The sequence below is a fragment of the Tupaia chinensis genome, unplaced genomic scaffold, assembly GCF_000334495.1.
Source record: "Tupaia chinensis unplaced genomic scaffold, TupChi_1.0 Scaffold000195_1, whole genome shotgun sequence".
NCBI lineage: Eukaryota > Metazoa > Chordata > Mammalia > Scandentia > Tupaiidae > Tupaia > Tupaia belangeri.
Window position 1 is genome coordinate 324,475 of NW_006159670.1, and position 14,976 is coordinate 339,450.

The following is a 14,976-nucleotide window of genomic DNA, read 5'->3' on the forward strand; positions in this document are numbered from 1 at the left end:
AAAAGAAATGCTTCAAGTCATACATCTGGAAGCAAAAGAGCAATAACCACCAACACGAAAACAAACAAAAATACAAAGTTCACTGGTAGACTATATATACAAATGAAAAAGGAAAGAATCAAACTTTATCACAGGACCACCGGATGGCATAATGGCTACGTCACTGTACTCCTACATGGCCCACTGCAGTTCACGTCCCAGACCTGGTGGCTTCAAACTCACGCCAGATGCTTATGCGTGCATGCCCAAGATCCCAAAAGGAGAATGGAAGAGAAGTAACTGTGGTGTGGCCATTCCCCCTGGGGGCAGGGTGATTTCTCACTTTCAGTCTCCCTGTCTCTCTCTCCCCAGCTAGTTCATGTGCCCTAAAGCAAAAATCTCTCTAAAAAGGAAAGAAAGAATCAAACTTTACCACTACAAAAAAATCACCAAACCATAAAGAGGCACAAGAAGAGAGGGAGAAAGAAACAAAGAATACAGAGAACAACTAACAAAATAACAGCAGTCAGTTTTTACCTACCTATAATAGCCCTGAATATAAATAGACTAAAGGCTGAAAGGGCTTAAAAAATAAAAAAACAACTCAACTCTGCACTGCCTATAAGAAACTCACAGACTTAAAGTGAACGGATGGAAAACAAAATCCCACACAAAAACCAAAAGCGAGCAGTAAGAGAAATATAAGAGTACTTCAAAAGTTTGTGGAGAAAATGCATGGAATTGAAAACCCAGGCATAGGTTTTTTGTTTTTTCAAGATTTTTGCTACAGGGGTGTGCACTCGACAGAGAGACAGAAAGGAAGAAATCATCGCCAAGGGGGAATGACCATGCCCCAATCCCTCCTCCTCCATTCTCCTCTGGGACTTTGGGCGCGCGCGCGCACGCACACACACACACGCACACACACAGCATGAGTTTCAAGGTGCAGGGTGCAGGACTTGCACCGCAGCTGACCATGTGAGAGTTTGGCAAGTTAACCACCATGCCTCCTGCTGGCCTTGCCATACATTTATTATAACACTCATTTTCCATGAGTTTCTTAAAGACCCCCTCATACTTAGATCATATGAAACAGACTTGAAGTAAAAAACCAAATGCTGTTCTTATTTATTCAGACAATGAAGAAAATTTTGGTGTTGCCATACCTAAAAAACGTGTGATGTTCTACACTGCACTTCCACAGGTGTTTGCAAGCACTTCTATTTCGAGCTTCAAAAAAGAAGGAAGTCTCATTGCACTGAGAGAAAGAAAGAGACAGTATGAATTACTAACAGCATTCTTCAGATGACAGCCTCCTATAAATAACAAAAACTCAAGAAGGCAGAGGTTATTGTTAATACATATAACAAATTGTTGTCATCTGTTGGTAACTAGTTTCAGAGAAATAAATTAAAATCACCTTCCATTAATTAAAATTACAAAATATAAACTCTGTTTAAATCTTACTATAAAATCACCCAGTCTGGGACTCTAACTGTGGGGCCGGCCACATGGGATCCAGCTGCTTAAGCACCAGGCCATGGAGCAGGCCCACATCATGACAGTGGGTCCCACCAGAGCGGAGTGAGCGAGACGGCTCGAGGAGACCGCAGACTGCAGGGACATCTGTGAGGGTGGAGACAGCAAGGTCGGTGGAGACCAGAGTGCAGAGGGGCTGGGAGACAGAGTGCAAGTCCCAGGCGACCCAGAAAGGTCAAACTGGGCTTGAAAGGAGGTTGTGACATCTCCCTGTCAGAAATCCTTGGTGACTCTGGGCCAGCAGGGGGAGTGTTGCTTGGGGTGTTGGACCAAATGGCCGACCACAATTTGAGTCGTGGACCTGGCGGCTTGTTTTCTCACTTTCCCTCTCTGTCTCTCTCTGGTGAACATGGGTGCTCTACAGCAAATTAAAAAAAAATAATAATAATAAATTAAATTAATGATTCTTTTCTCTTTTTTAAGAGTTAATTATTTAATCTTATTTATTCACTGAGTCATTTATTTTAATGTGACCAGACAAAAAACACAGAGAGGGAAGGAAAGTGAGAAAGCAAGCCACCAGGTCCAGGACTTGAACCATGGTCACCCACGTGGAAATGTCCAGTGACTTAACTACCATGGCAACTGCTGGCCCACAAATTAATAATTCATTAAAAAAAAAAAAGAAACCCTTGGTGACTTATGAAAATGGCAGGGACTAGAGAGTTAGAGATGAGGGGAAAGGCAACGAACTCAGCAAATGTTTTTCTAAATAGCAAAAGAGACTGGAGACAGCGGCTAAGCGTCACGCACAGAAGCTGGAGCCCACGTGGCTGACCACAGACGAGTCCTGGCCCCGTCTTGAGAAACACCCGGGAGCAGTGGGCGCACGTGGCCCCAGCCCGACGGCCTGTGGCGTGGAGGGAAAAGGCCTGAGCATGGCCACTCCCACTCGGGGCCTTCTCCCCTTGTGCTCTCTCTCTCTGGCAGTTAAGAAAAGGAAAAAAATCCACCTGCAGACAGAGAGAGTGAGGGAAAGGGGGCCGGAGTAAACCAGAAACTGGGGCAGGGAGGAGACGGAGGTGCTTAGAGAGGAATTTCTTTCTTCTTTCACTGCTCTTCCTGACACATACAACACGCACAGGGTAAAGCTCAAAGTGGGCCGCTCGTGGCCTGGTGGTTAGGGCGGCTGCATCCCACACGGCCGAGTGGATTTCAAGTCCCAGACCCAGTGGCTTGAAAACCACACCAGGCATGTGGGCGCGTAAGGAGGAGAATGGAGAAGAGACCGTGGTGCGGTCATCCCAGGGGTGTGTGGGGGGGAGCGTGATTTCTCACTTTCTCTCCCTCTCTCCTTTTTCCATGAGCCCACCAGCCTTTGCCAAAATTTTTAAATAGAGAAAAGAAAAGCTGAACGTTAACCAGTGTGGTACACAGAGAAACTCAGTCTCCCCCCCACTCCCTCCCAGCACTGTCCCCGGAGGTAACCACCACAAGGGCGGCCGTTTTAAGGCCCTGGAGCACCCTAGTACAATGCCTGCCCGGGTGGCCGCCTTTATCAGGATGAACTGCCACCCGCCCTGACGGGGACTGCGCCTAGAGGGGACCTGGCCATCCTCCCACCCCTCCCCACACGGAGGCCCCGGAGTGGCAATGCCCACAGAGCACTGCCCGTAGACATGGCGGCTGGGGGCAAGGACTCAGTGACACGACACCGTCCACTGTGATCAGCATCCACACGTGAGGTACCGTCTAAGTTCTTACACTGAGCGTTTCAGGACTGAGTTATACATAATGCAGAGTTCCAAAAGTAAAAATAAAACAAGTATTTCATCTTAAAGATAAAACACTGCGTATCTCCCTCTGAATCTTCCATTTTCTTGGACGAATTTTCACTTTATTCTTCACATAAATGTCTATATTCTTTTAGTTTGCAAGTAGATACGTGGTCCCTGGGGAAGTACAATTAGTTTTTAGAGGTTTCTGCCATACGATACATGTGCTCACCAGGGAGAGAACAAGACAGAGACAGTGAGAGGGAAAGCGGAAGATTACCCCACGGGGCGGATGACCCCACCCTTACCCCTTTTCCACCATTTTCCCCCTGGGATCTTGGGCACGCACACACATGTGCCTGGTGTGAATTTCAAGCCACCAGGTCCAGGACTCGAACCATGGTTGGCCATGTGGGAGTCCAGCAACATAACCATCATGCCATCTGCTAGCCACAGGAAAACTACATTTTTAAAAATTGCTATAGCTTAATGAAAGATAAAGGTATTTCAAATCCAACCAGGAATGAATTTTTCTCGTTTCCTTGGGCACAAACATATTAGGGGAACAAGCCTCCCCGAAGGTCTCCTACTTACTCTGCCATGAAGCATGACGAGGACCAGTGCACTCCCCACTTCCCCGGGGCTGGGGGAAGCTGCCTACCTCTTATCCCACCGTTGGCAGAAGGGTCCAGATACCCAGAGGGCTACTATAACTGAAGTAAGGGTCAGGTATTCTGAATACACCTGTGTGCTTTCGTCACGTACTGTAACACAGGTGTGACCGTGACAGACCTGGCATTTCAGCTTCCTCTGTCCTGCTGGCTGATTAACCTGTTCCCAATAGACACTGCCCACCGGCTGCTGCACATCCGCGTCCATGCCACTCACGCAGGATGCACAGTGCCCATGAGGGACGTGCCCAGCCGCTGCTACGACGCCGTCCATGCACCCAAAGCTTGCTTCTGCAAAACTATCCCGCAGCATTGTAGCTTTGGTCGTTTCATGCCAGGAGCAAAACTATTGTCTGAATATACTCCTTCTTTATTGTTTTTTAAAAGAATTATTTAATTTTATTTATCATTTTTATTATTATTAATTTGCTACAGGCCACGCGTGTTCACCAGAGAAGGAAAATGAGAGGGAAAGTGGAAAAGCAAACCACCAGGTCCAGGACTCAGACCACGAACAGCCATGTAGCACGCCAACGACCATGCCCCGACCCCTACTCCCTATTTCATAAACCAATCAAGGGAGCCACTTGTAACTCAGCACGTGGATATGGTTGCTCTGTGGGCCTGTGTCAGCACGTGGATATGGTTGTTCTGTGGGCCTGTGTCAGCACGTGGACGTGGTCGCTCTGTGGGCCTGTCAGCACGTGCATGTGGTTGCTCTGTGGGCCTGTGTCAGCACGTGGATATGGTTGTTCTGTGGGCCTGTGTCAGCACGTGTCAGCATGTGCCTGTCAGCACGTGGACGTGGTGCATGTGGTTGCTCTGTGGGTCTGTCAACACATGGACGTGGTTGCTCTGTGGGCTTGCATCAGCACGTGGACGTGGTTGCTCTGTGGGCCTGTCAGCATGTAGACGTGGTTGCTCTGTGGGCTTGTGTCAGCACGTGGACATGTTTGCTCTGTGGGCCTGTCAGCACGTGGACGTGGTTGCTCTGTGGGCCTGTCAGCATGTAGACGTGGTTGCTCTGTGGGCTTGTGTCAGCACGTGGACATGTTTGCTCTGTGGGCCTGTCAGCACGTGGATATGGTTGCTCTGTGGGCCTGTCAGCACGTGGACGTAGTTGCTCTGTGGGCCTGTGTCCACTGGCTGAACCCCCAGTTCCATCATCTGTAAAATCCAGGGCCTGCGTCACATCGACACACCCCCCCCAACTCCTCCTCCTGGTCCCCTGTCCCCTCCCCGTCCCATGGGCTCTGCCTCTTGCAGCTCTAGTCTCTGACCCGGGGGCCTGGAAATCACGCTGGTGTGTATGTGTGCATGCGTGTCCATGATCCCGGGAGGGGACTGGATTGTGGTGTGGTCATTCCCTATCACTGTCTCTGTGTCTCTGTGTCTCTCTCTCCAGCAACTACATGTGCCCTAAGGCAAAAAGCTCTTAAAAAAAAGATAATTTTTTAAATTTTTAAAAATTTTTTAGATTCAGGGAACCAGCAGTTAGTGTAATGGCTATGTCGCTGAACTCCCACGTAGTCGACCGTGGTTTGTGTCCCGGACCCAGTGGCTTAAAACTCACGCCGGGCGCGTGTGCGTGCGTGCCCAAGATCCCGAGAGGAGAATGGGGGAGAAGGGATTGCGGCGTGACCATCCCCCCTGGGGGGTGATTTCTCGCTTTCTGTCTCTATGTCTCTCTCTCTGTCTGTCTGGCGAGCGCACGCGCCCTACAGTGAAAATCTCTCAAAAAAAAATTTTTTTTTAGATTCAGTCTATGCAAGATCTATATTTACTTGGTAATTATTAACTTAATTAGGCACGAGGAGTAAAATAAAACTAATCTGAAGTCTGATAGCAAATGACTAAACTGTCTCCTTCACTACTGACAAAGCACAGGGAGGTAAGAGGCCAGGCTGAAAACAAGGCACCCTTTAGCTGGAAATAGATACCGAATCCGTACTGTAACCTCACAAGGGTTTGAGAAGCTGTCTTCCTAAACGGTGAGACTGAATGACGGCACTTTAAACATTAACCTGTGGGGCCAGCAGGTGGTGTGGTGGTTAGAGCCCTGGATCCCCACATGGTAACCACAGTTTGAGTCCTGGACCTGGTGGTTTGAAAATCATCCCAGGCACATGTGCACGCATGCCCAAAATTCCAAGAGGGGAAGGAGTTAGGGCATGACCACTCCTCCCGAGGGGTGACTTCTCACTTTCTCTGTCTCTGTCTTTCTCTAGGGAGGGAACACACTCTACACCAAAAACCTTAAAAATAAACCCTGACCTCCGTAGGTAAGTGCGGGCCAGTGGGCAGTGACAGTCTCGTGGCTCGCCTGTTTGTCATGGCCGTCTTGCAGGCATCCTGAGGTCAGAGTCAGCCTTGTAACAATAGCAGTAATCACCGATTTTGTTATTACTTGGGAAGGAAATGAGGGGACTTTAAGAACACTGAGTAAATCATTACCTTACCCTCTCAGCCTTTCCTTTGTACCATGCTCCCCTAAAGATGTTTCTTACGCTGCCGGCTGGGGACACTGGGATAAAGGGTTCGACAGTCAAATAGATGTGGGAAGCACTGGGTAAACACACGCTTCATTTTTCTGATTTTTTAAATTTTAATTTTGCCAGAGGGCACAGGTGTTTGTCTGAGAGAGAGGGAAAGTGAGGAAGCAATCCCCAGGGATGGTCCCAGTGCATTCCCTCCTCCTCCATCCTGCTCTCAGGGTTTTCGATGCATGTGTGTTTCTCAAGCTGCAGGGTCTGGGACTCGAACTGGGCACTCAGCCATGTGGGACCCAGGCACTGAAACCACCCAGCCACCGGCTGGCCCTACACACGCACCTTTCAATGTGCTATCTGTACGTGACTTGCCTGGAGCCGGTCATGGGCTGTTTTCCCAGTTTATTTGAGCCAAGAGCTGTCCTTCAAGAAAGTATACGTTAGGAACTGCAGCTTGGAAAACGCTGCACCACACGGACACCCTCTACACACACACACATCCCAATTATGCTTTTAGATCTTTGAATGCAATTATTATGAATGTGCTTTAACAGGAAGTCACTGTGCACAGCAGAGCACATGGAGAATAAAATTAATTTCCCTTTCTCATTACATTTTTGGGAAAAGATTTATGTGTTATTATTAATTTGCTATAGGGCATGTACCGGAGAGACATAAAGGGGTAGGGGGGAGTGAGAAAGCAAGCCTCTAGGTCCAGGACTCAAACCACGGTCTGCCATGTGGGAGTCCAGAGCCTTAACCACCACACCATGTGCCAGCCCTCTGCATTACACATGTACCAGAACAGAAAGAGCAAAACTGCTCCAGTGTTCTTGGCTCACGTGGCTCAGCCACAGGGCGTGCGGGGCTGACAGTGTCCCTTGGCAGGCTGCAGTCACCTGGCGCAGGTGTGGCTCCTGCCCACCCTAGAAGCTGGATGTGGTGCTATGGGTGGGCAGTGCTGGCTACCCAGGAGGCCGAGGTGGGGGGTCCAACACAGCCAGACGCGGTCAGGAGAAAATGCACACACACACGCGTGCACACACACACACACACGAATGCAAAACCCATTTGATCATTTTATTGGGTTGTCAGAAGAGTCACGGCATGTTTTTTCTATGCAAAAGCGCATCATGACTTTTCTGACAACCTGTATATACAATTCCCTTGACTTCATAGAAACGTGAGGTATAGAATCGGAAAAGACACGTCAGATTGTGCTGCTCCTCCTTTATAGTTTCCTTCAAAAATTCAAAAACAGAGACTATGAGCCGGAACATAATACTCGCATCATGTTTCAGCGAAATGTGAAAACCATTAGGTAGAGCTTAGTCTTGCTTCTAATCTGAAGCAATCTGCAGACACAAGCCTGGAAGTGCAGACGGTTTGTCTCTGCGGGTGCCATTGGTCCCGACAGCGTCTCCTGTGCTGCAGCGCTCCTGCCTCAGCCTCCCGAGTAGCTGGGACCAAAGGCACAGTGGGCCAGAACTGAACCAGGCCCTTCCATTAACCGCCCACAGAGCAGCACTGGCTCCCAGCACACGCCTCCATGCCGGGCCTCTGCCACTGTTCTGGCCCCATCTTCTCCTTAGATACTCTCTGGAGATGCTATATTTCTAAAACTCAACATTTCATTTTTATTCTTGCAGACTACATTGTTTTGAATTCACTATGGGGCATTTGTGTTCACTCGAGACAGAGAGAGAGAGAGAGAGAAAGAGAGGGAAAGTGAGAAAACTCCCCGTTGGGGGATGTCAGTATGGCAATCCCTTCTCCACTCCTCTCAGGATGGCATGCACGTACAAGTACCCAGCAAGACTTCCAAGCCGCCAGGACTGGCCGTGAACTGCAGTGTCTGCCTGGTGGGATCCGGCCGCCGTAACCACCGCACGACTGGATGGCCCAATTTCTGTTTTAAGATAATTAATTTTTACATCAGCTATTACAAATGTTTAAAAATACATTCTAACAACAAATGTGATTAAGTTTGTTAAAATGAAGGCATATCTGGTAAGACCTACCAATATGCTTCATTTAAAATTGTTACTGGAGAATGTTCGTGGCTTCCAACGAATGACTCATGTGCTTTAATTATGAAGAAAGGCACGAAACCTGCCAGCAAGCAAGGCTAGGGTGAGGCCCCGGGCTGGAGACCTCGGCTTCCCTTCCTGCCTTGGCTAAGCTACTCCCCAGCAAAGGCTGGCCAAGAACAAGGTGAACCCAGTGGTTCTTCCTGGGCGAGACTTGAATAGCTCCAAGTGGCATGACGCCAGGGCAGCTGAGAGGAGAAACGGGCTGGGTGTCTGTTACACGTCCGACCTCAGTCTGGTGCGCCCACTCTCACACACTCCCCAAGACACACACCGCTATCCCGACCTCAGCCCGGGCGCCCTCACTCCCACAGACACTCCCCAAGACACACACCGCTATCCCGACCTCAGCCCGGGCGCCCTCACTCCCACAGACACTCCCCAAGACACACACCGCTATCCCGACCTCAGCCCGGGCGCCCTCACTCCCACAGACACTCCCCAAGACACACACCGCTATCCCGACCTCAGCCCGGGCGCCCTCACTCCCACAGACACTCCCCAAGACACACACCGCTATCCCGACCTCGGCCCCGGGCGCTCTCACTCTACACACTCCCCAAGATAGACACTGTTATCTCACCCCACAGAAGCAGAAATGGGGTGAAGTGCTGTTCAGAGAATGGCCCCAGGTTAGCAAGGTGAAGGGCCTGGACCTGGACCTGAACCACGCGCTATCCCAACCTCAGCCCGGGCGCGCTCACTCCCACAGACACTCCCCAAGATAGACACTGTTATCTCACCCCACAGAAGCAGAAATGGGGTGAAGTGCTGTTCAGAGAATGGCCCCAGGTTAGCAAGGTGAAGGGCCTGGACCTGGACCTGAACCACGTGTTCTGGGCACAAGTCCAATTGCCCATCTCGGAATCGGAAAGGCTCCAAACCAAACTGCCGTGTGGGAGCCAGATCCTGGTGCTACCGAGAGAGCCACGCTCAGAGCGAACAGAGGAAAATAGTAAACCCGTCGTGCCAGGATCTCACACGCTGTAGGCGAACGTGCAGAGTGGTACCGGGGGGAGATGGCGGGGTGCGGGCAGGAGGCGGCAACGTGAAACAAAACCGCCGACCTTCTGATGCTGACCTTCTAACCAAGCCGCCCCAGCCCGGAAATCCCCCAGAAGCCCCTCCAAAAATACATATTCACCAAGTTACTGAAGAAAACGTTTTAATTGCAAAATAATGAAAACTACCTAAATATTCTACCATAAGACATCAGATGAATAAACTACATACACTCAACTTAGTACTGTACATAAAGGAATGAGAAAGCTCTCAATGAACTGGTATGAAATGATTTCTAGGAGATATTACTAAGTGGGAAAATAATGAAACAATGTACGAAGGTCTACCCTGTCCTTTACCTTTTGGGTAAGGAAGAAATAAACCAAGAAAAAAAACTTGCTTGTTACTTGTAAGCAGAAACACAGCGAGGCTGGACCAGGGAGTGCTGAGGTCGGTGGCTACAAGGAGGGGTGGAGGACAGGACTGCCCGCCGTCCCCCACAAGGACGCCTTCCTGCACGGCTTCGACGCTTCTACCTACTCAAATAAAAATAACTGGGAATATGACGAGGGGGAAACTGTAACTGAAAACGAACTGACATAAACCCGGTCAGATTTCAAACGAACACAGCACAGGGACAAAGGGAGTGAACGACGGGAGGGCACGGGAGAGCACGCCGAGCAGAGCTGGGCTTCTGCACGAGTGCTGGGCGAGGCACCGGTGGGGACCGACCGCAGACAGCGGCTGACGTCAGTGGCTCGGCCAAGCAATTCTGGGGCGAGCTGGCGAGTATTCCAGAACTGAGCGAGAAGGAAACAGGCTGCTGTGGGAGCCTCGGTCCTCATGGACAAAGTGGCCACACGAATACGTAACGGGGCAGGACAACGGAGAATCTGAGGGATGGACAGGAAGTGGAGGTAGGCCAGGAACTCACGGTTTCTGAGATGCATACAAATGTGTGCACGTATTTACATGTGTGTGTGTGTACATGCATGTATTCGCTGGCTCTGTTCACTGATGTGTCCAAGAAATACAGTCACTGCGGTAGAACAACCACACACACCCCAGACCTTGACTTAGAGAAATGACTGATACCAGGGTGGGGGCAGGGAAGATTCAAGATGCACCTGAAATACTCTATTATACCAAAGAGGGAAAAGTGGCTCAAAAATGATGGGGTAGGTCAAAGGGCACAGGAGCCAGACTAGAGGGGTCCCCACTGGATGATCTAGAGCATCAAAATAGCTAAATACAATAATATGCTGTAAACCACTGAAAAAGCACAAGAGGAGGAGGTAAGTCCATGTCGGCGATGCATAGATAAATGAGAGAAGTGAGACCAGGCCCCTGCCCACGCACATGTCGGGGGGAGTCGAGAAACTGCATCTTGCAACCTCCTCCTCCAAGACAGCTTCGGGCCAGAGTTCTCGGTGAGTGCAGAGGGCACAGGAGAACCCCGAAGAACAGCATGGCATTTGCTGACTTAAGGTATCTCCCCATGGACTGCATATCAGTTGTAAGGGAGGAAAAACAAAATACCATGACAGGTGACAGATTTAAACCTCCCGTGAGGGGCAGGTGTCATCGAGTGACTCTAGGTGTGACCCCGAGCAGGACCGGGCTCCCCTGTGGAGCTGAACAGATGGGAAGACAATCTCAGTCTCATCACAAAGAAACAGCAGACGGACATCAAACGAGAGGCTTTCTGGTATTTTCTTTTTTTTAAGGTTTTTGCTATAGAGCGTGTGCACTCGCCAGAGAGACAGTCGGAAAGTGAGACATCACCCTGGGGGAGGGTGGGGGGTGGCCATGCCACATCCCTTTCTTCCATTCTCCTCCTGGGATTCTGGGCACACCTACAGATACACCCACTGTGAGTTTCAAGCTGCCAGATCCGGAACTCGAACTGTAGTCGGCCGTGTGGGAGTCTAGCGCCTGACCACCATGCCACCCGCTGGCCCCAGGTTTCTGTTTTATAACAGCGAGGTGGGATTATGTACTTAGAAAGTGTCCGTGTTGGAACCAGCAGTTAGCGTAATGGCTATGTCGCTGGACTCCCACATAGTCAACTGCAGTTTGAGTCCTGGACCTGGTGGCTTAAACTCACACCAGGCACGTGTGCATGCGTGCCCAAGATCACGAGAGGAGAATGGAGGAGAAGAGACTGCAGCGTGACCATCCCCCCTGGGGGGTGATTTCTCACTTTCTGTCTCTCTGTCTCTCTCTGTCTTTCTGGTGAGCGCACACGCCCTATAGCAAAAATCTCTCAAAAAAAAAATAGTGTCAGTGTCATATGTGATAAAGAAATGTTATGAAAATGTTCCACATGAAAGGAGGCTGAGTTCTATACCGCAGGGGGAATGCTCTAAAGGAGTACTTAGGTCAACCACCCAACCTGCACTACAGAACACAGATGTACAATTCTTACATCAACAGGAACGTGTGTTGCTGGCCGTGCCGTGGCCACATCAGAGAAGACCCCTAGTCGTAGGAAATACGCGCTGAAGGATCAGGAGCTCGTGACACACCTAGCTTACTTTCAAAATCGTTCAGGAGATGCATGGGGTGTGCATGCATGTGCATGTGTGACGCACATGTGTGCGTGTGTACATGGACAGAGAGCAAGACGCAAACAAGAAATGAAGTAAAATTCACGGTGAGTGGACCTGGGGAACAGCAAATAAACATGCTCTGTGTAACATTTTAGTATTTGCAACCTTTGATGAATTTCTGAATAAAAAGGACTTTTATGAAATCTGCAGAGTACCGAGGGACGTGAAGGGAAGCCGGCCTGCGCGGGCGAGCGCTCTGGGTTTGCTGGCAGCAGTGACAGCTCCTGGACATCGCCGCCCTCCTGCACGCTCCCCCACGCAGGCCGAGGCCCGCCCGGTGGTCGGCTACTCATCACAGACTGCCAGGAGCCTTCAGCTCCCCCCATGGCCCGCCGAGAAGTGCAGCCGACTCAGCTTCACGATGCCCGTACATAAGAGGATCGCAGTGCCATCCTGTGTGCCCTGCGAATTCTCCTGTCGCCAGGACCGAGGGATGTGGGCCTGATCCCCAGCTCCTTCCCATCTTCACAGAAACCCTCATTCTGCCACTGCCGGAAGCCATGCCTTCCCCAGGCCTGGCTGACCGGCCCCCTTTTGCTCGCCCTCGGTGCCCTCCCTCTCTCCCTCCCCGGGATCCAGATCCAGTCTCCTAGCCTGTCCTCACGTGCCCACGGAGGGCTCCAGCCTGAAGTCAGAGTGCACCTTCCGAGATGCAAATGCGACCATGAGGGCTGACCCCAGGTCTGACACGCAGTGTCCCTGTGAATCCTCTAAGCCAAGCCCAGTGTCAAGGCCCGGCACCTGCACGGGTGAGAAAGCCCCTCCCCACGAAGGACAGCCGGTTACTGCGCGGACCACTCCCGTGCTGGACCTCTCCCCTCACCGGGGAAGCACGCAGACGCAGAAATTCACCAGCCTGAACTCCAGCTGGACTGCCCTCCACCTTCGGCTGCACGAAGGTGGTGTCCCAGGGGACACCTCACTCCGCGCCTAGCTTACTCACATCAGCCACCCCAAGTGATGGCCCAAACACTGTCCCCTTCACCACTTCCTCTCTGCAGACACCTCCACGTCCCGGGACCCACAGCCTCCGTGGGCAGGGTCCCCGGCTCCACCTCCACGTCCCGGGGCCCACAGCCTCCGTGGGCAGGGTCCCCAGCTCCACCTCCACGTCTTGGGGATCAGGGCCTCCGTGGGCAGGGTTCCCGGCTCCAGGGCTGCTGGTTTCCCCCCTCCTGTGCACAGACCCTGCCCTCCCGAGTACAGGGCTCCCGCTGCAGCCTCCGTGGGGGCGGGGCCTGTCACCCTGGCTGTCCTCACGTCGTCGCTGGGCCCGAAACAGCGAGGGTCCTTCTTGATCCCACTGCCACTGTCAAGCCATTCTCTTTCCTTCCTCCCCAAACTCCCAGCTTTGACTCATCTGATGATGTCCCTGCGGTCTCTCACGGTGGCTGCCGTCCTCCAAGTCACCCCCTCACATTTTTTTTTTTTTGAGAGGTTTTTGCTACAGGGCGGGTACGCTCACCAGACAGACAGAGACAGAGAGACGGAAAGCGAAATCACCCCCCCGGGGGGATGGTCACACCGCAATCCCTTCTCCTCCATTCTCCTCTCACAATCTTGGGCACGCACGCACATGTGCCCTATTCCTGAGGGTGTACGAGTTTATCTAAAGTTCATTATCAAATGGTTGATTTTCACGGAATGCCTTGAGAACCAAGCCTGGGACTGTCCCCTCACTCCCCAGCTTAGCTCTACTTCCAGACCAGCAGCAGGCTGAGTGGCCGTGTGCGGGGGTCAGAGTAGTGGCAGTCCCTGTGCCCAGAGCTGCTGGAGCCCAGGCTTCTCCAAACCACCAGGGTTTCTGGGAGGGGAAGGGAGAGGGAGAGTCCAGGCAGCTCTTTGGAGGCATTGAGGCCTAAAGCCTGAACTCTGTAGCATCAAGATGTGGGGGGCGGGGGGGGACCAGCAGTTAGCATAATGGCTATGTCGCTGGACTCCCACGTAGTCGACGCGGTTTGAGTCCTAGACCCGGTGGCTTAAAACCCATGCCGGGTACGTCTGCGTGCGTGCCCAAGATCCCGAGAGGAGAATGGAGGAGAAGGGATTGTGGCGTGACCATCCCCCCCGGGGGGCGATTTCTCGCTTTCTGTCTCTATGTCTCTGTCTGTCTGGCGAGCGCACGCGCCCTACAGTGAAAAACCTCCCAAGGAAAAAAAAGAAAAAAGATGTGGGGGGTGAGGCCAGCAGTTACCATAATGGCTATGTCGCTGGACTCCCATGTAGTCGACCGCGGTTCGAGTCCCAGACCCAGTGGCTTAAACTCACACCAGGCACATGTGCGTGTGTGCCCAATATCCTGAGAGGAGAATAGAGGAGAAGAGACTGTGGCGCGGCCATTCCCCCTGGGGGGGGGGAAAAGAAAGAAAAGAAAGAAAAGAAAGAAAAGAAAGAAAAGAAAGAAAAGAAAGAAAAGAAAGAAAAGAAAGAAAAGAAAGAAAAGAAAGAAAAGAAAGAAAAGAAAGAAAAGAAAGAAAAGAAAGAAAAGAAAGAAAAGAAAGAAAAGAAAGAAAAGAAAGAAAAGAAAGAAAAGAAAGAAAAGAAAGAAAGAAAGAAAGAAAGAAAGAAAACATAACAAAGGGAAAAGACTATATTCACAATACTAAGAAAAAGTAAAACATTTTATTTTATTCTTTTTTTGGAGAGGTTTTTTGCTATCAGGCACGTGCGCTCACCAGAAAGACAGAGACAGAGAGATAGAAAGCGAGAAATCACCCCCCAGGTGGGATGGCCACGCTGCAATCCCTTCTCCTCCATTCTCCTCTCAGGATCTTGGGCATGCATGCACACGTGCCCAGCGTGAGTTTAAGCCACCAGGTCTGGGACTTGAACCACGGTCGGCTACATGGGAGTTCAGCAACACAGCCATTACGCTAACT

General features: G+C 51.0%; 1 protein-coding gene across 1 annotated transcript in view; it reads right to left on the minus strand.

Annotated features, from left to right (window-relative positions):
• EPB41L4A (erythrocyte membrane protein band 4.1 like 4A) overlaps positions 1-14,976 on the minus strand; it is a gene marked incomplete at its 5' end in the record, with an annotated part of 306,715 nt that overhangs the window by 89,556 nt on the left and 202,183 nt on the right. Inside the window, one exon of the mRNA XM_006146888.3 lies at positions 1,146-1,237. Within this exon, the coding sequence (XP_006146950.1) occupies positions 1,146-1,237 (92 nt within the window). The remainder of the gene's footprint in view (positions 1-1,145; positions 1,238-14,976) is intronic.